Here is a 19446-nt window from a genome sequence, read left to right as displayed (position 1 = left end):
ATTATCCAAATTCTGCCATCTGGAATTCAAAGCTTTATAATATCTGTCCCCTATATCCCCCAACTGTGCCCTCAAATAAGCCTTCCTGCTCCAGCCAAACTGCTTTCCTTATAGTTCCTGAGCTTAGTGCCTCCCCACCTCCTTGCCTTTGCTCCAGCTGCCCCCTCCTCCTAGCATGCCCTTCCCACCCTTTGCTACCCACCCCCCTAGTTTTTTTCAGCATCATGGCTTAAGGGCCCCAGCACACCAGGCCCTATGTTTGGTTCTGGGGATACGCAGGTGAATAAGGCTGACATGTCTCTCCATCCAACTCTTGTTTCCAGTCTTATTTTCCCTAACCACCCAGGCCTACTAGCACTTATTATGTACAACATTTCATTTAGCCCTCACCTGACATTATCATGCAACACTTTTCATACTGTTATTTCATATAACTTGTGAATTTTATATAGATATACACGCATCTTTAATGCAGTTGTCTCATTTCTCCAGCTAGACTTGTGGTTCTGTTTTATTGTGCATCTTTAAAAAGATTTTTGAAAAAAAAAGAAAAAGCAATGCCCAGCCCCTAGCCCCTCAGGATTTGCGTTGAATTGGTCTGGTGTCCTGTAGAGTTCTCCAGTCGATTTTATAGAAAGGCAGCGTTGAGAACCACTGAGCTGGACCACACTTTCCTTGGACCAGGAATCCTGCTTTTCCTATTCGGTAGTGCTTTGGGGTTAAGTGTGGTAGGAAGTTCTGGGTAATTATTTGTGGCTGTAGGGTTATGAGGCCTTCAGTCCGTGGCTGGTTCCTATGATATCTGTCAAGTAACAGAAGAGAGCGTTAAGCCCAGAACCATTACAGAGCAGAGCTGAAAAACTCCTATGCTTAATTAATGCCAATCCTCCAGAACGGGAAGAGTCCTGCCAAGGCCACACATTTGATCTAAGCCGGGACTAGACCCTAGAGCGCCTCACTACTAGGCTGTGCTTTTTCCCTCTGCAATGCCACCTCTGGCAGCTAGGAACTATTTCTTAGGAACTTTACTAAGGGCTCAGCACTATTGGGAGATTCAGAAGTGGGGAGACCACGTAAAGGAACTTATAAGTCTAGTTGGGGAGGACGCGTGGAAATGGAACACAAATTATGATGCAAAAAAAATGAGATGTCAGAGGGGTGTGGGATGAGAAGTGCCAAGGCACTTTAAAGAAAGGAGGGATTCCACCTTGTTACAGTCATCTGGGAAGGCTTCCTGGAGGAAGCAGGCTAACCTGTCTCTTGATGGGTGGATAGAGTAGGGAGGAAAAAGGAAGATCTGGTGGGAAGGAATAGAGGAGTTGCTACCCCTCTATCCCATCATCCCCCTGCCCCTCCCATCACCTCCCAAGTATGTGCCCCAACCCTATGACCTCCCACCAGAAACTGAAGGGAAAATGCCCCTCACAAGCAGGCAGCATGAATTTCCTGTAATTTAGAGGAAACAGTGGGGTTTCTCCACATTTCCGTCTGACTTTCATTTGTTATTGCTCTGAACGGTCCCAGCCTTCTTCATTTGAGGCCCATTTAAACATTTTCTGGCTTTTCTTGTTTTTATGACACTTGGCATAGCCTAATTATTTTGACCCGAGCAGTTCCTTGGGACCATATGCGATATGGGACAAAGGTGACCATCGAACAGGATGCAGAGAACGGGGATGGAGGTGGTGAATCTCACCCCATTCTAGCGCCTGGATACTGGGTCAGTTGCTTGGGGCAGAGGAGAGATTGTGCACCCGTTTGAGTAGAACAAAGTCAAAAGAAAGCAGGTTGGCACTGTGGAGAAGGATCCAATGACAGAGAGCTCTAATTGCTTTGATTTCTCAAAGCCAAGATAATGATGGGTAACTTTTATCAAGAGCCTGCCAGGAAGTCTTCTAAGCACTTTTCAATCTATTCTCTTTTTTTCACTTTTTTCACTCTATCCTCACAACAACCCTCTGGGGAAAGTACTCTGATTATTCCCATCTTATAGGTGAGAAAAATGAACTTAGGCAATTTACCAAATACCCATGTTCCGACCTAACAGCCCACAGGTTTCAAGGCCTGGGTTTGCTTAACCGCTACCCTCACTGCAGCTCAGTATGAGTTGACGTATGTAGAGGGATCTTCCAGCCTTACAATCCTTATCTCAGGGGTAGCAAACTTGAGTGCCATTGGAGTCTGAGCCAGGGATGCTACCATGGGGTACCTGCCGTGTGACTGGGGGGTCCAGGAGGCAGCCTGGGGATATTTGAGCAGCTGGTGAGCTCATGTCCCCTGAGACAGTTCCCTTCCTGGAATGCGAGACTAGTCTTCTGCAAGATTTTAAGACAGGAGTGAGAAACCCAGATTTTTATGGATAATCTTGAGACTCAAAGATTGTCCTGCATATAAGATCCGATGGAGCAGTGGCAGGATGGTGTCAAGCAGAGCACATCAAGACAGTATTTGTCCTCAGGCTGACAGCGTGTGGCCACTGGTTATCTCATTTATCCCACAGCATCTCCAAATCTCGGTGTCCTCATCTGTCCAGCAGGGATCTTGTGACCTTACGGTGTTGAGTAACTTGTCTGAGATCAGAGCTCTAATGAGGGTTGGAGCTAGGACTTGGCCGGTTGCCCTGACTCTAGAAGCCCATATCTTCATGCTGTCCTCACGGGCAGAATTCTCGCAGCAAATGATCTGGATTCGACGTCAGCAGACCTGGGCGCTTCTGGGCCTGCATATTAGTAGAGCCTTGAACCCAAAGAGGGTGAGGTCTGCTCACCCCTAAACCTTGTCCAGCCCTGCTTCTGCATTCCATACCATGTTCTCTAACTGTGTCGACCAGCAAGGGCCCACCGTGCACTAGCATTTTTAAATGTTGCAGAGACTGTGTCGGAAGATAAATTATAGTAGGATACAGATAATGATTTTATAGTTTGAGAACATCTTTAGAAGGTGACTGTGCCCTTAAGAAATATACTAAACGCTGTGTTTAGTGTAAAATCATAATCCAGACGGGTCCTTACCTCTCAAGGTTAAAAGCATACAGTATTTCTAAAGTGTTCTGACAGGACATTCTTCATCGGGCCATGCCGTGCGCCTGGGTTGCACTAAAAACCCATGCATTTTACCTTTATCTGAGTTTCAGAGAAAGTATCAGTGCAACCATCTGGAATACATAGTAGAGTGCTAGGGGGTTCTTCACGAAACTGGCTCAATGGCAGACAGGGTGTTTGTGGATGAGCCGATAATAATAATGATATTAATAGTAATAATGGTCCTTATCTGTATAGTGTCTTATGGTTTAGAAAACAATTTCACATACACACAATTAGATTCTAGGCTGATCTTCAAATAGAACCATTGGGGCAAGCATTAATTCTAAAAACGTAAACAGCAAAGTGAAAATGGAAATGAAAATACGATTGACATTTTCTGCCAGTCATGTTTATTTGAAGCTGTTTAGGGGGAGGAAAAACAAAAAGAGAAGAAAGGTAACAATTCAGTCAACACATATAAGCAAATAAAAACTTTTACCCCAAAGTGGAAATGTAAATCAAAATTGTGTTCAGCAGGAGAATTTGATGCGAGCTGTGAAATTAAGTCCGGGAGAGACCTGACCCTTTCTCTCTCTTCTGTTTCTCACCCTGGGCTGGTGGCAAATCTCAGATTCCTGAGGCAGCATGATCTTTTCTCCACTCCTTCGGCTGTCTGACAATTTGTAAATCCACCAGGAAGCCTTTCTTGCAAGGATTTTCCTGAAAAATCTCATGCACACAGCATGAAGTGATCAAAAGAATAATTCATGTTTTATATTTGCCTCGTCCAGTTTGGAACAAGGGAACCTATAGACACACACGCAGAGACAAACTACGGTAACTTCTCTGTGATGACAGGCAGGGTGGCAGAACCAGCACCTAGAACACCCTTGAGAGATGGGCAGGGCAGGGCTGGGACCAGAGTGGGAAGAACGAGGCACTTGCTTTGGGCACCAGATTTAAGGGGCACCAGAAACCTCAGTCTTCAAGAAAAATAATAGTTCAATGCAGTCGTTTTTTAAAAAATCAAAATGCAAAAAATATCCATGATGCATATAATGTCAGAATTTAAAATAAAGACAGGATAAATAGCGATTTTAATGCTGGCATTTAAGCACGGCATTTTACAAGTCAGTAGGGGTTAGAATAACAAATGGCACCTCTGCCATCTATGTGAGCACTTGATGCGTACCAGGAACAGTGTTCGCTACCTTACAGGCATTTTCCCTTGATACGTTTCAGAGGGACCCAATTTGTCCTACAGTAAATCCAAATCTATTTGATAATAAACTATATTAGAGCGTTCCTGTACAGGCTCCATAAATTCCATTACAGTCCATTTTGTCTTTGTTAAACATATGAGTTGAAAATTACAGTCCCTTTATTCACAATGATCATTTTAGACTCATAGCTCAAAAAGATCAGCATTAACTTTAAAAAATATATTAGCATGCTTGTATCTATTAAGAACCATTGCTTTGTAGGCTCTAGCTGATGATTTTTATTAAGTATACTGCGGGAAGGGGAAAAATCAAGGATAATTATAATTCATAAATACATCATTCATTGGCATAAAGTGATTTCCATGGGATGGATGCAGAATTATCTATTTCCTCAAGAAAATCTCAGAGATGTTCTGATTAAGCCGATAATCTAGTCTATGTGAAATTCTAGCCAAACTGATGGGGCACATTTTCTTTTCTGAAACTACCTTTGATAAGAAATGCATTACAAACTCATCAGTTTGGCTTCCTGTTAACAAAAAGACAGCAGCCGTCTGGATCATTCTGGATTCACAGTGAAACTGCCACACCATGTATCCTCCAAGTAAAGCTGTGCAAGTTTGACAAGGGGCAGATGAATCCAGGAGTTATCGTACAGGGCTTTAAATCTATGCGGCAGCTGACGGTTGAAATAATCATCTATATATCGCTCTGAGCTAACTGGGGAAAGGTTGACACTGTATATTTTCAGCAGATCTAGTCTAATGTTTCATCTTTTGTCTTGGATGGGCTCTTGCTGGGTGGACTTGGAGTACACACACTGACAGCTCCAAGGAATTGCCCATGGTGGATGTGGTTTGCCTTCATTATCGAAGTGCACAGTGGATGACTCTAACTTAGCTTGCATTGGAAAACGGGAAACTCACCTGACTGGTCTCCCCCAGTACAAGGGGTTCTGCAGGACAAATAGCAGGTTGGGTGGGAAGGACGTTCAAGTCTCTGAACTACCTCCATCCCTCCCGAATTCCCCACAGCTGTGCACTTGAAGTGAGTTCCGTGTGTGTTGCTTTTATTGTCTGGCTGTCTCGGCAGACTGGGGAGAGCATTGTCCTTTTTGAAAACTGGAAAGCTAGGACAACGTGAGAAGATACGTGAGGTAGCCAAGGTTTGCTGATACATACATCAGCAAGCCTTGGCTGTCGAGGACCAGCTAGTAAATGTGTTACGCTTGGTGGGCTTCACAGTCGCAATCGCAGTTATTCGACTCTGTTGTAGAGTGGAAGCAGCCGTAGATGCCAGGTAAACAAATAACTGTGGCCACGTTATGAGAAACTTTCTTTAGAGCCACTGCAATTTGAATTTCATATCATTTCAATGTGTTACGAAATATTATTCATCTTAGATTTTTTCCCCCTAACCATTTAAAAATGTAAAAACTATTTTTAGCTCATAAGCTTTACAGAGATACGTTCCAGAGTATAGTTTGCTGATCCCGGAACTTGAGAAATATAAAAAGAAAGAAGGCAGCTGTTGGTGCCAGGAACTTGGCAGATTTCATCCCTATTCTGCAACTCAGCCCTACAAACATGTACTGCATGTGTCAGGGCTACGAGAAGGAGTCAGGTATGCTTTTTGGCCTCAAAGTCTTTACCATCTTTTTGGTGTTGGGAGTAGGGCAGACGGAGAGAAGGAAAGGAAAGTTGAGAAGAGGCTGTTCGGGTTGAACTCTTGTACAATTTTTTTCTGTTTGATTCAAAGTAAAAGTTTTCTTCTACTACCTTCCCTTCTACTACCTACCTCCTCCAAACTCCATAGCGATAATTCAAAGAAATTCTTGCATTTCTCATTTCCATTGTGTATTCGCTTTTAGATTTCCCTTGTTCTTTTCTGTGTCTCATCTCTGAGAAGCTAATAGTGAGTGATCTTTGCTTGAGACTCTTCTTTGCCCTCGAGGTGATGGAGACAGTCTATTCTAAGAAAAGAAGAAAGAAAAGAACCAGAGGCAACCAGATCTTCAAAAGGACTTTTCTACCACATACTGGCAGGGCAAGAGCGCTGGGCAGGTTATAATGACAGCTCAAGTTTTTAGTAAAGATATTTTAGCTAAGATTCCAGATACCGGGGATTTCGACTCTAACCACGATACATATAGAACATGAGGCTATGGTTTGGGATGGGGTGTGTGAGTACAGCAGGTACATCTAATCCACCAGATTTGATTCTCGAAGATCTGTTAGGCCACAGTATTTCTGTAGAGAACATTGCAATCCAGGTCATGTGGATTCTGTTAATATATTTGTAGAGTATTTCTTCTCTCTCCCATGTAGGAGCTGAATTCTCTCATTACTCTGTGTTGATGGACTCAAACGTACACAATTCAGGTTTCCTAGGCAGTGAATAGAGCCAGAAATATACCCTGTGATTAACTTCTGCATAACCTATTGTTCCTTAAAGTCTCCCCCCTCCATTCTCCTGTTAGCTCCACAAAAGCCAGAAATGAAAAGCCTCCAACAAGCCTCCCCTTCCCTGCCCCCTCAGCCTACAGTGCCTGTGCTGCTCCGTGCCTGGGCTCAGGCGGGTTGGAGATTCTTTCCATCCTCATTTTACATAATAACAGGTCGTTGTTGTTTCCTGCCTATGTCCTCTAGGTTTTCCAAATAAATGCATTTGCTGTTTCTCGGCTAGAAGTTGTGAAATTACCCTGCCTGATAATGTATATATGGTAAAGTGATGGCTCCATTATAGAGAGTTACATATATTGTATTGGTGACATTATTATTGTTGGCATTGCTTTTAATAGGGAGCATCCTTCATTTTTTAATTATCTGTGTATTAATATTCACCATGATCTTTCAAAACAAGTTAGCTTTTTTTTTTTTTTTTGGATTGATTTTATCAATAATACCTCAAAGGCTTCACCAGACTTCTTGGTGATATATGTTGTCCCAAGGTTGTCAGAACCTGAAACTCTAATTCAGGGGATATACCCACTTTAACTTCCCCGTGTTCTGATCTCCAGCTGCCCACTGACCCTGTAGGCGTAGAACTTGGCTGCGATGCCTGTCTTACCCTTATCTTAGCTGCACAACCTCACTGAGGGGCCCATGGCTTTCCCCACTGGGAGATTCGTGCTAAAACAAGAGTCAAGTGCTCCTTTACAGCAGTTATAGGACCGAACTCACATTATGGGTTATTTATCTGGCATTTGTTATTCTTGTTATTGTTGTTTGGCCTTCATTGCTTATGGAAATATTCATACCCTCTCACCACCGGTCTGGTTTGAGTGACAGACAGCCAGGATTCTGGTAGTCTATGATTGTAAGACAGGAAACATCCCTCTGTAAAAAGGGTGCCATTCTGTGCTGCAACCCAGGCATCGCTCTTTCCTGGCCACACTGTAAGACCTCGGAGTTAACTAGCCCAGATTTCCTGGTGAAAGTCTTAAGCAGTTGTACTAGAGAGAGGTTGGCTCAGCTTGGAAGTTCTGTCCATTGTGAATTACTTCATTGCAAAATGACTGTACTACTGTGACTTACATGATTTTTCTTGGGGGGATGAGAAGTTTGATAAACCCACAGGAAGCAGGAAGCACACTGTTCAATCTCTAGTCCAACGATTTCATAAGTTGCCATTTTCACTAAAACAACATGCACATCCTGCGAGGCTGCAAACACACGCCCAGTTTTCACTGACGTCACTCGTGATACAAGGAGATGCTACACATCTCCCTTTCCTAGGAGTGGCAACCCCCCGGCATTTAATGCAAGTTAGGTGGGTGATATCACAGCCAAGGGGGCTGACCAAGCCGGCGGTTTGAGATGAAAGCGAGAGTTTCACATTGAGGGTTGATGAGTTGGACTATAATGATTATTCAGTAGGATGCATTTTTAGCACGTTTCAGGAGAATAAGGGGTCTGGTATTCCTGCAAAACTGAGTTTTCTGTGTCTGTCGTAGGGGAGAAGGGAACTCTGTATGTTTGAGGAAATGATAACACGCACAGGATTGTCTGTGACGTATTATCCCATCTGATGTCGATGACATAGCACAGCAAAAAGAATTTCAAGAAGTCATCGGGGGAAAAGAAAAGAAAAACCCTGCAATTCAGCTGTGAGGGAGGAAACTTCCATTTTAATTTAAGACTATCGTTCTAGTCAATGTTAAAACGGGTTTGGAACTTTCCTAATGACAAATTTCACCAAGGATTAATTTCGGTTTCCTTTTCTTGTTATTGTTTGGCAGTCAAGGTTGGAGCTAGATCACGCTATCCCAAAGACCCATTTGAGTTCAAGAACACAACTCACAATTCTCGGCTTGTGACCGAGCCAGGTGAAGGAGTCTTGGAATCCATCCCAATTTTTAATAACTGCACCCCTCCATGTTCTACTTTAACATGCTGAGCTCAGTGGGAGAAGAAAGATGTACTACTGTGGATTTCAGCATGCGTTTAGCTTGTTGGGCAGCAAAATACCGAAGAGAAAACCCATAGAAAACGATAAATAATCATTAAAACTACCCTAACCCCAAACTAGCAGCTTGCACGAGACTTCAGTCGGAAGCCCTGTTAGCTAGACGCATTTGCGTTCAAGCCACTTTGCATGCCTCTTACTCTGAGTGATTCCAGTGTGAATATGACGTTACTAATGATCTGCTAAGTGTGTACAGATGTGGGCTTCTCCAGATGTGGTGATTAATAACGTAACGGAGATATAGCCAGTTGGCTCATGTTTGTGGCTTGTTTGCCTTTTATTACGTTTCCGAGTTAGTTTATTCGCTTTGAACTATTTTTTAACTGCAGCCAGCAAACTCATCTTTAAGTCTCAAAGGGCATCATCCCCCTAAACCCTGTTGAGGAAATGGGGAAAGAGGAATGTGCCCCCAGGCTGGAGCTGAGCATTGGGTCCATCATGGGTTAGCACTGGACTGCTTAGGAAAGTTGGAATTGTTGCCCCGTTTTACTCGAAGTACCCACAAAGAGGCATGGGTGAACCTTGACACAGTGTTTGCAAGCTAGCTAGGCCAATCAAGAGAGGGATTTCTCTTTTTAAAAAAATCCAGTAAAGTATATGATCATCTTGAAGTGAGCCCAGGAGTTCTGGTCAGTGTTTCTAGAAGATGTTGCCTTGCTTTTGCTTAAAAACAGAATGCTGATGAAAAGTTGAGTAGAATGTTGTCACAGATGTTCAACTCTGCATTAGGCTGTTGGAATTACCACCACATCTTAAATCAATTCCCAGAACATCGTCTGGAGGTTATGTCATTGAAATAATGAATCCTCTTTGGGCAAGTATAAGCAAACATGTTAAAACATCATTGTAACTTGAAATTAAACTGCAGCGCGAACCAGGGGATCTGAAAGCTCATTAGACTTGCCTGACATTTTTCTAGCACTGAGTCTTCCCAAACTGTAAAACTGTTAGATTCGGTGCCTATTAGACAAGCGAGCACTGGGAAGTTACAACAGCACATTAAGTGTTATACTTAGGGATGTGCAAAAACAAGCCCTTGAATTTTATTAGTATTCTGAGATTGGATGGAGTTCAGCTCCTATAAAAATTCCACATTGGATTCCTGAACTTGTTTGTGTTTTAAAGAAGCTGGTGAGTCAGGTTCCTTTAAAAGATCTAATCTTCCTACGGCTACCACAGCAGGACGACTCTAGTGGACACGCTGGAGACAGGGGTGTAGTGTAATTAGCCAGAAACCAGGCTAACTATGAGCCTGGAAATGTGCATTGGCATGAGGTAGCGGCCCATTCCTTCAGTACTTGTCTTTCGTGAAAGTAAATTTAAGTCTCCCTTTTAATTCCATTTTTGTTCCTCTCATGTAGTCACAGAAGCCACGAAATGAAAATTATATTTTATAGCTTAACTAAAAGTTTTCCTCAATCTACTTTCTTTAAATATGCAGAAATTGATAGAATCCATATAAAAGGATAATAATTAAATATGGTTTATATCCTACTCAGGAGACAGAAGTTATCACTGCTCCTCTTGTGGGATCTAAGCCGCATGTAATGGTCTCCATTACACAACGTTCATATATTTAAGCTGGAGACATTTCCCCCCATCTCTTCAGGGAGAAGACCTGCATTTCCAGGCCGTGAGTGCAGGAGGAAACCTTTGAACATGCGTTTCATTTAAGAGAACAAATCCCAGTTTAAATGCAGTATGATTATGATGGATGATCTTTCTGAGTTGCGATGAAAATAAATCGTTTCCTTGCATAGAAGGAGACCTGACTTTAAGCACCAGAACAAGGTGTTTCCCTGGAGCTGGTGAACAGGTATTAACTTGCAAGTCTTCCATCTGAAGATCACTGCAGGTAAACAGACAGTGACAAGGTGCAAGGTTAATGGGCACTTAACCAGAGAGGGTTATATATTGTTGGCCCAGTGCAAATGGGAAAAGAAAAGGTACGAAAAAGAATCTAGCAGAAATGCCAGTGAGTGTGACTTCTTAATGACTGTAGACTCATTGTATAATTAGACAAAACCGTGGCAACGTCTGGTGGCCTTGAATAAAGCTAGCCACATAGACTAGGTTAGCTAAAAGACCTTTCTGGATATCACACAAGAAGGCTTGTGTGATAGAGAAGAAAAGAATTTCCACCTCCTACTAGATCAATTCACATGCACGCGTGTTATTTAGTACATCATGCTACTCAACGAATCTAGGTCATCCTGAACACAGTGCAACCATTGCAAGTGGTCCATATTAAAAGATGACCTTGTATTATGGGGGTAGTCAATGCAAGACTTCTACCCCATCCTAAGGTGGGGACAGTGCAAAAGTACACTTACACACACACTCTCTCTCTCTCTCTCTCTCTCTCTCTCTCTCTCTCTCTCTCTCTCTCAATCTCACTGCCTTTCTACCCCATTATTGCCTGGGATGCCTGGCCCCCTGTCCTATGAAAGGAAGATGAATGCAGGTCAAGCTCAGAGTGCCTGTTTGCTTGCTGAGAGATGCATATCACCTCTAAGTGATTTTTTTCAATACCATTTATGTGGCTTGTATTTATTTCCTTTAATCTTTTAAGTGCTATTTAGTCTCTGTGTGATTTGCTGTGGATACTCGTTTCTGATAAGATGCGATATCCTCCCGGCCACATAGTTCCTGCCGGGAGCCCTAAGTGACGGATATGGTTGCAGCCTGAGCCTGGCCCTCTGGGGGGCAGGACGGGGGTGGGGGGTGGGGGCCGGGGAGCAGGTGGTAGCGAGTAAGGGCTGTGGGCATTTGCAGGTGCCTTTTTGCCTTCATTTCTTCTGGTCATGCTCTCATCTCCAGCCACATTCTTGTTTCCTTTCCCTGTGTCAGCCAGAAGTTAGACAACCCCAGACTGACAGTAGAATAAAGGAGTGTACCAAGAGTGATACCTTGAAACAGGTTTGGAGGGTAGTTGGATTATTATTATCTCTTTGGGACCATGTATCGTAACACACTAAATGTTATTTAGGGTTTTCCGGGAAGTACCTTATCATGCGTGTTCTGATATGGGTCTTCCTGGATAATATCAAGTAGCTGAGATGGCATTTCCTCCCCCCACCTAAGCCTTGTACACCTTTAACATATATCAAGCTTCCTTTGATGTTGTCGCTGCTAATATTTCTTTTCTTAGCTTTAAGGTAACTGCGTGTTATTTCGAGTTTCAGGGGTGCTTCTCCCAGTCTGTGTTGCAGTCAACAATCAGAGTCCGAGGATCCTATTTTTCCTTCTTGACATTACAGCTTTAGCCTGTGTTGTGGGGCGTGGGGAGAGGCAGACTAGGATTTTGCTGCCGGTGCCCTTGGGTGACGGGCTGGATGCGCAATCTGCTAATTATCAAGCAGCTCTCTTAAAAAGAAACGTGGTACAGGCTAATAAACCTCCAAAGCTTGTTAGTGGGTGTCTTTGGGCGAAAGCAGTAGAGTGTGCTGTGTTGTTTGTGAGCAGAACTTTGGATCGCTTAGTGATCTCTGTGGTTGAGACATTTGGAAAACAGCCTGTGGTTTCCAGTCCCCTCTGCTGCCCGCCTTCCCTGCCCCTCCTCAGAGGTAGCATTCAGTGGCAACCTCCTCCTTCGTTTGGGCGCTCTTCTCCGGCCTGGTTCTGCAACCTTGCAGCCCCTTCCTCCCATCTTAATGAGTTAAGAAAGGATCCCATGCACACAGGCCCTCCCTCTTGGGAGGTGGAGGGACGAGAGCTGAGTTGGGCTGGGGTTCTTGAACCAGAACATACCAATGTTCCCAGTCCTGACGGACTGAAACATTGGCTGTTAAGGCCTCAAATCCCTGCCTCCTTCCCAAGGCTCTTTCCTCTGGCATGTAGGAATTAGGACCTGGTTACATTGGTGCATTTGCAGAAGCAGCCAGCTGGCAGCTCTTATGCTGCTGCTTCTGATTTTGGTTACAAGAAAACCTATTTGGTTACCCAGCAAAACAAAGTAACCAAAAAGAAATTCTAAGCAGAATGATGCAGTGTTCCTATATATATATATACATATACACATATATATATATATACACACACACACACAGACATGTATTGGTGTACAGATAGATTATAATTTCTTTTCTCTCTAATGGCAGGGTGTTTTCACGCTGTTTTAGTCTGTTTAAATTGCATGTTCAAACGCTGGAGTGTCAAGAGGTGATGCGCTCACCTTTTCTAAGCCGGCCTCTTTGACTAACGCATTGGTCTTTGTCATTGGGTCCTAAGAGATGGCCATGAATTCCTAGTGAGTGACTGAGCCGTGAGTGTGTGTCCTTTGATATCTTGCCTGTATTGCACAGTCTGCCCTCAAGCTGTTCATAATCTCATGAGCTGCCTGTATTTCCAGTTGAAGATGAGCAGCCGTCAACACTGTCACCCAAAAAAAAGCAGCGCAACGGAGGCATGCGGAACTCACCCAGCTCCTCGCCCAAGCTGATGAGGTAAGGATAGGGGCCCGGGCCACGCGGTGGGTCCACCGGTGGGTCCCCCTCTCGCTCCTTCTCCTGTCCTTGCCCCCTCCCCACCCTGCCAGGCCCAGAGGCTCCCCTCCCCGGCAGGCTCGCGGCGGAGGAGGGGACGCGATCGTTAGATGGCTTCTTAAAGGCTGAAGTATTTATTCTGTCAGCTTGTCAGCAGTTAATGATAGAGCTGAAAAAATTCTGTCATGAAAAACAGTTTGAAAAGCTGTTTGAAAAATACATAGGCTTTAAAGTCTGAGCTGTCACCAAGTCCTGTCTATGTGTAGTTCCTAAACAGCAGTGGCACTAATGACAGCGGCAACCAATCAGAGGAACCCGTGTGGTTAGTTTGCCTCCAGCAAGTCTCTTTCTGCTGGAGTCCCTCCGAGGACTGCTTTCTGTACTTAAGGCCATATGTGAGATGTATCATAACAATCAAAAATGAACCTGAAGATTACCTTCTCTTTATCCTGTCGATTGAAATCAAATTTCTGTTAATTGATTTTGACTGATAAAAAAGTCTAATAATCTGTGGACTTGCCAAAGCAAAGTTCAAAAGTAATCCAGTTCTGCTCAGGCTAAAAGCAATATTAATTATGAAATAGAGCTTGTGTGCACTCTTTTTCTCTCTCTTTCTCTTTCTCTCCTCCCTCCCTCCTTCCCTCCCTCCCTTCCTTCCTTCCTTCCTCCCTTCCTTCTTTCTCTTCTTTCTATCTTGACTGCAGCTTCCTCTAGGAAATGGCAAGTGAAGTCAATTTTCAGTAGAATTCCGTTGGATCCTCTCCTTGGACTCTTCATCTTTCATCTTCCTTTTTCTGTCTCCGATTCATCTGCCAATCCCAGTGCTCCTTTCCCCCATCATCCTAGCTCTCCAGCACCTCAATGAAACAGGAGTGATTTCAGATTTGCACTGCTTTCCCTAAATGGTTCCTGCCATGGAAACACCTGCCATCTTGACGATAATTTCTCCTTTTCATTGCCATTGGCTGCTCTCTTCCCTTTGATTATTGATTTAAAAAAAATCACAGCGATTTCCTCTTCCTCCCTCCCCTTCTCCAAGCATTTGCATCTTCCTGGCTCCCCATGACCACCTTTCTAGGGTGGAGAGAGGGCAGTCCGTCTTCATGTGGTTGAGGACGCAGGTCCCAGGAGAAGACACACCCAGCCCCATGTCCTTTTCCGTCACCATCCTCTCTTCCTGTTCAATGTTTCCTCAACAGTTCTCTGGCTTCCCTTCACTCAGTCTTGCTTGGGTGTTGCTGATTTACATGCTTGTTTACGGTTTATGAGGAGGAATAAAATGTGCCAACTGCCAAGCCTCTCCCTTCTATGATGCCAGTTGTCGTGTTCACATCCGCTCTGCATTTACTCACCTTTAGGTAATCGCCTCATCTCATGCTAATAGTTTTACCCATTGAAAGTAAAGCCCAGGCGCGTTCTCTTGCCTAAATTTAGAGAAGCAAATAAATAAATAAAGAGAAGTCTGAAAAATCTGAAACCTTTGGAGCCAAATTCCCTGTCCCTGTTTGCTATGTAAAGTACGGCTCACTTCTCTGATCTTGAGTAATAATAATTCTGAGGAGTTACACTGTTTTCATATGCTTCAAAGCTGTGTCAAAGTTTTGCTGCTTAAGGGTACTTCTTTCTTCTGTTGGCTCTTGGGTACCAAGATGACAGGTCTTCTGTACGAGGTGGAAGCTTCTTTAAGTCGTAGCCTTCAGCAAAACATCAAATGACCAAATCCAGGGTAACATACTTCTACACAAATGCCGTTCCTGTATATATATTATACCCTATATATTAAATACTTTAGTGTTACGCGCTACATTTTATGTGCAATAGAAAGTGATGGTTTGAGGTAGCCTTGGGGGGACTTTTTTTCCACAAGCAGAAAAAGCTAGTATGTACTGTAACAAGTATGGTTTTTACAGGACTCTGTGCCCGAAGGCCTTTGTAAATAAGTAATGATCAACAGATTGGCTGTGGGCTTTTGAAAAGCATGCCTGTGTCAGTTTGCATGATGGGGGAGAATTTTCAAAGTGGGTCTTGCTTTCATTGCCTGTCGGAGAGGGGCTGAGGAAGGCAGTCATCCCAGGCTGGAGCTGTCTGCTCCGCGGTACATCAGAATTGCTAAACGTGGGGCAGGCGGTGAGCTGAAACTTGCCGAGCTACAGAACTCGGGTTTCTGGTGTTGGTGCCTTTGGGCTGGTGCTGTGGCCGTGGCTACGGTCACCAGGGCACTTCACCCACCAGCCCACGACCACCCCGATTGCTGCTCAGCTGGAACGGGCTGTCCCATGACAAGTCAGAAAGCCTCAGACGCTCCTCCTTCACCTTGACGTTCTGTGTTCCAGGTGCTCTGCAGACTCTGTCTGGTGTGGGAGCCAAGACAGGGTGTCGAGCCCTCTCTCTGTTGCCCTTCCTTTCCTGGGTAGGAGCGAAGAGCCCATGCGCGGTTTGCTTTGGTTTGGTTTGAATCCCTGGCCCTGGCCGTGAGGTTGCCGGGGCTTAGTTTTTACAGCTCCCTCTTGCTAATTGACAGCAAACAGAGGGGTTCCTGTACCACCTTGAGGTTCCCCTAGGTCCCCCCCTGCAACATCTTCAAACACTCGCTTTCTACTCTACAAAAGATAGGACTCCCAGGTCCTATTCCCTGTGGCCTGAAACATCCGTAAAGGAGGCTAATGACTCATTTGAAGTGGGTGTTTCGACGTGAGTCTGTGGCTTGCTGCTTGAGCAGAATCAATCATTCGGAATGCGGGCAGGTTTTAGTGGCCTACGGGCAGTGATAGGAACAGTTCCAAGAGAAACCGGAGAGCCCGGAATGGGCTGGGCTGGGCTTTAATTTACCACTGTGGCCTCTGCAAATAAAACAGGCTCCCGCGTGAGGGGTCCTTGCAAGCCGTCTGCCAGCAGGAAATGCTACAGGGACTCTGCAGTAACGGTCTTTGTCTCCCCTTTGTTCTGGTAGCAGGGTCTACCCTGGTTCGTAAGTGTCGCTTAACTCTCTGCACAATCCTTCGATGAACTGCCTCGCTTTGCGCGTCTGGATCCTGAGGCCGTATGTTTTGTAGTTACCCCGGCACAGAAAACACCCCTCACAGCCAGATTGACCCAAATGGTGAGCGTCTGTGCTCCAGGCCAGGGGTCTGTGTGTCACGACGGAGACCTTTGGCTTCAAATCCTACAAAGGAGCAGGCTGAGGAGTTAACCGGGGCCCTGTATTCATCTCCCTGTGGGTCTCTTCACAGGGAATTATTTAAGGAGCCTCTCCTAGTTTTCCTCTAAAATCGCCAAGCACCTATTGCCCCGTTCTCCCCACTCAGTGGGTTTGCGCCCTGTCAGGAAAGCTCTGTCTTCCTTCAGTCGTGAGGCTCTGGAGGGCAGGAACTTTGTCTCTGAATAGGTAAGTCAAGGGCTCTTAATTTGGCGGCCTCCCAGACCCCATTGACTCTCTAGTGAAATCTGTCTAGAAATGCTCTCTAGGAAAAAGAAAGTTCATTGGACACCATTTTGACTCCAGTTGAAGGAGATTCTTGGATTCCTAAATCCCGGCCCCAGCTACTGTCACATTTGGTTCTTCTCACAACCACCTTCGAGTAGTTCCCTTCACAGATGCTTTTTGGCCGCTGAGAATATGTCTTCAGTGGGTAGATGGTAATAGGGGAGATGCCCGGGCTCCCACACTGTGTCCTCAAATGCAGCCTGAAAGGTTATGCATTTTAGCTGCCTGCTTCTGTTTCTTTTCTCAGATTAATTCGTTTCTGGGAAATGTTTAGAGCGAGCTTACCGTACTCAAGATGTTGTGGAAGGTCTTTGAGGGGTGTAAAGTAAGATGGATTACACTCCTCAAGTTACATGGGCTACATGTCTTCAAAATGCTCACGGTTTGATGTGGGAGACAGACATGCGTATACAGCAAAACGGAATAAGGACAGAGCAGAGACCTACCAGCATGGGCTGTGGGAGCAGAGGGTGCCCTCATTACCTCTGGTCTGGGAGGCTGAGCCTGGGTTGTGAAGGATATGGAGAATGCTCGACTAATAGCGCTAGCCACCCTTGCCCTTCGTTTACTAGGCACCAGGCATCGTTCCAAGAGCGTTAGGCCTGTTAATCCATGGAATCCTAACTACAGCTCCAGGAGGAGGGATTGCGCTCTCGTCCATTTTACAGATAAGGAAATTGAGTCACAGAGATGTAAAGAGTAGTAAATCTAGTCAGTCTTACCTAACTGGGAAGATTTGAACCCAGATGGTTTGGTTTCCAAACCCATATTGTTTACTGCTTCATTCTTCTGCCCGATGAGGGGAATAGGAAAGTGCTCAGGCCATCGCGGGTGGCTTGATGTGACTGGAGAAAGGCATCCTTGGAGTTGCATAACTGGAGTTGAAAATATTAGGCCTTTCCTGTCATAGGCCAAAACCTTGCTGGTTTTTGAGGAGGCAGGGCCCTAACTTGTGTTTTGGGAGGATCACTGATGAAAGTATAAGGACGGGTTTAGAACCCTCCATCAGTGCCTTCTGGAGACCCGTGGTACCTCTGGGTACCAAACCGTTCAGGGTCTGCTTCAGAATAGTGGACCAGACGTGGGCTCAACAGTCTTCCCAAGAAGGACACACAGCATTCCTGACATAATGACAGTAACGCCTCTTCCCTCAGGTGCTAGAGGGGACTTGGTGTAAGATACCACGGGCTATGAGGATTTACCCAGGATGTGTCGGGTGGACGCTTTACACAAAGAGATAGCCCCCAGCCAGGCTAGCAAGGATAACTGACAGCGCTAAAAGCAGATATTGAACGCTGTGAAAGGAGCTTCGTGTCATAAGACCCAGGAAACATTAGATATTTGTTTTCTGAGTCAGAGTGGAAATATGATTGGAGTAAAACAGATTATCCTCTTGGGCCCTAACGGATCATTAAATGAAGTAAACTCATCTGCTTGTTAAGTCCCAGCCTCTCCCTTTTGACGCCTACCTCTCACGGGGTCTTTTTGTTAGGACTGCCAGCTTGAAAGGTTGTAGTAATAGAAAGTGGCAAAGTGGCCTGAGCCCACTCAGAGCTGGGGACAGAATGCCACTCTCCCAGTCTCTTTCGCTGGGCAGAATGAAGAAGGAAGGCCAGGACAGCTCAGCTCAGTAAATTCACCTCTTAATGCACAAACACATAGCAAATGACAGGCCCTCAAGGGACTGCAGAAGAAAGAAATGGTGGGTCTCGTCATCCCAAGGCTTGGTGGATTTGACACAGGTCCGTGGACACATTGCATACACAGCAGAGGGTCATTATCCTGTCCCCTCATTTCAGAAGCGTGTTGTCCACTCTCCTCCAGGACTGAAGAACAGTCGGCTCTCCCGGCTGGTCTCCCAGATATAAATAAAGGCAGTAATTTCCTTCTTGCTCTGAGGACGGTGGCTGTCTAGCAAGAGATGACATACTAGGGAGCAGCAGTTCTTGATTGTTTCCTTGTCGGGCAGAAGAAGAAAACAAAATGCAAGTAGAGAGATACAGAAAGTTTGGCCAGTGTGGCCTGAAGGTTTTCTCAAGGTGGCTCCAAGGTTGGCCACCTCGGGGAGATGGGGGCGGGGGTAGGGGACAGCCGTGTCTCAGGAGAGACGAGCATTACATAGGATAGTGGAGGCAGCTTTGAAGGATGAGTTAGGGCAGAATCCCGAAGTCAGGATCCTTGCGACCTAGCAGGAAAGAGAATTCACCCAGAAATAAAATGCACCCAAGAAAGAAGCGGATCCGTTGAGTCAGAACCATTTACGGTGTTGAAAACCTAAGTATGGGCCCTTTTGAGGAGACCACCTGAGACCCCCTCCGGTCTCCTGTGGCTGCCGCAGCCAGAGACCCATGCACGTGACCTGCGGCTCCTGAACGTTGCCCTGAAGGACTTAGCTACTGCCTGCGACGTTGTCTTCTGTGGAGTGGAAGAAGCGATGGGAAGCAAGGAGGGTGGAAAACTGAATTATAAGCGTTGCACTCGATAAGAAAGAATATTTCATTTGCTTTTCTGTGCTGGTTTATTTGCTGATTAGCTCTTGGAGGTAGACGTCAGCAAGAGAGTCATTTGTGTGGCTTCCAGGTTAGAAATTTCTATCAAGTGTTGACACAACCCCTCAAGTTCCAGAGAGTCACAGAGCGAGAGTCAGAGCAGGTGGCCTGGGTGCACTTTGGTCACCAGAGCTGCATTCTCCATTTGAATAACAGGGCCAGGACTACAATGGGGCATGTGAGGTGCCTCCTTCCGTTTTGCACCGAGGCCCCTCG

General features: G+C 45.2%; 1 protein-coding gene across 1 annotated transcript in view; it reads left to right on the top strand.

Annotated features, from left to right (window-relative positions):
* Positions 1 to 19446, top strand: part of KCNMA1 (potassium calcium-activated channel subfamily M alpha 1) — a 728670-nt gene that overhangs the window by 619416 nt on the left and 89808 nt on the right. Inside the window, exons 17-18 of the mRNA XM_060126951.1 lie at positions 8487 to 8573; positions 13065 to 13158. Coding sequence (XP_059982934.1) covers positions 8487 to 8573; positions 13065 to 13158 — 181 coding nt within the window. The remainder of the gene's footprint in view (positions 1 to 8486; positions 8574 to 13064; positions 13159 to 19446) is intronic.

The sequence above is a fragment of the Lagenorhynchus albirostris genome, chromosome 16 (assembly GCF_949774975.1).
Source record: "Lagenorhynchus albirostris chromosome 16, mLagAlb1.1, whole genome shotgun sequence".
Taxonomy (NCBI): domain Eukaryota; kingdom Metazoa; phylum Chordata; class Mammalia; order Artiodactyla; family Delphinidae; genus Lagenorhynchus; species Lagenorhynchus albirostris.
Note: the sequence above shows the minus strand (reverse complement) of the source record. Positions and strands in the feature narration are given on the sequence as shown.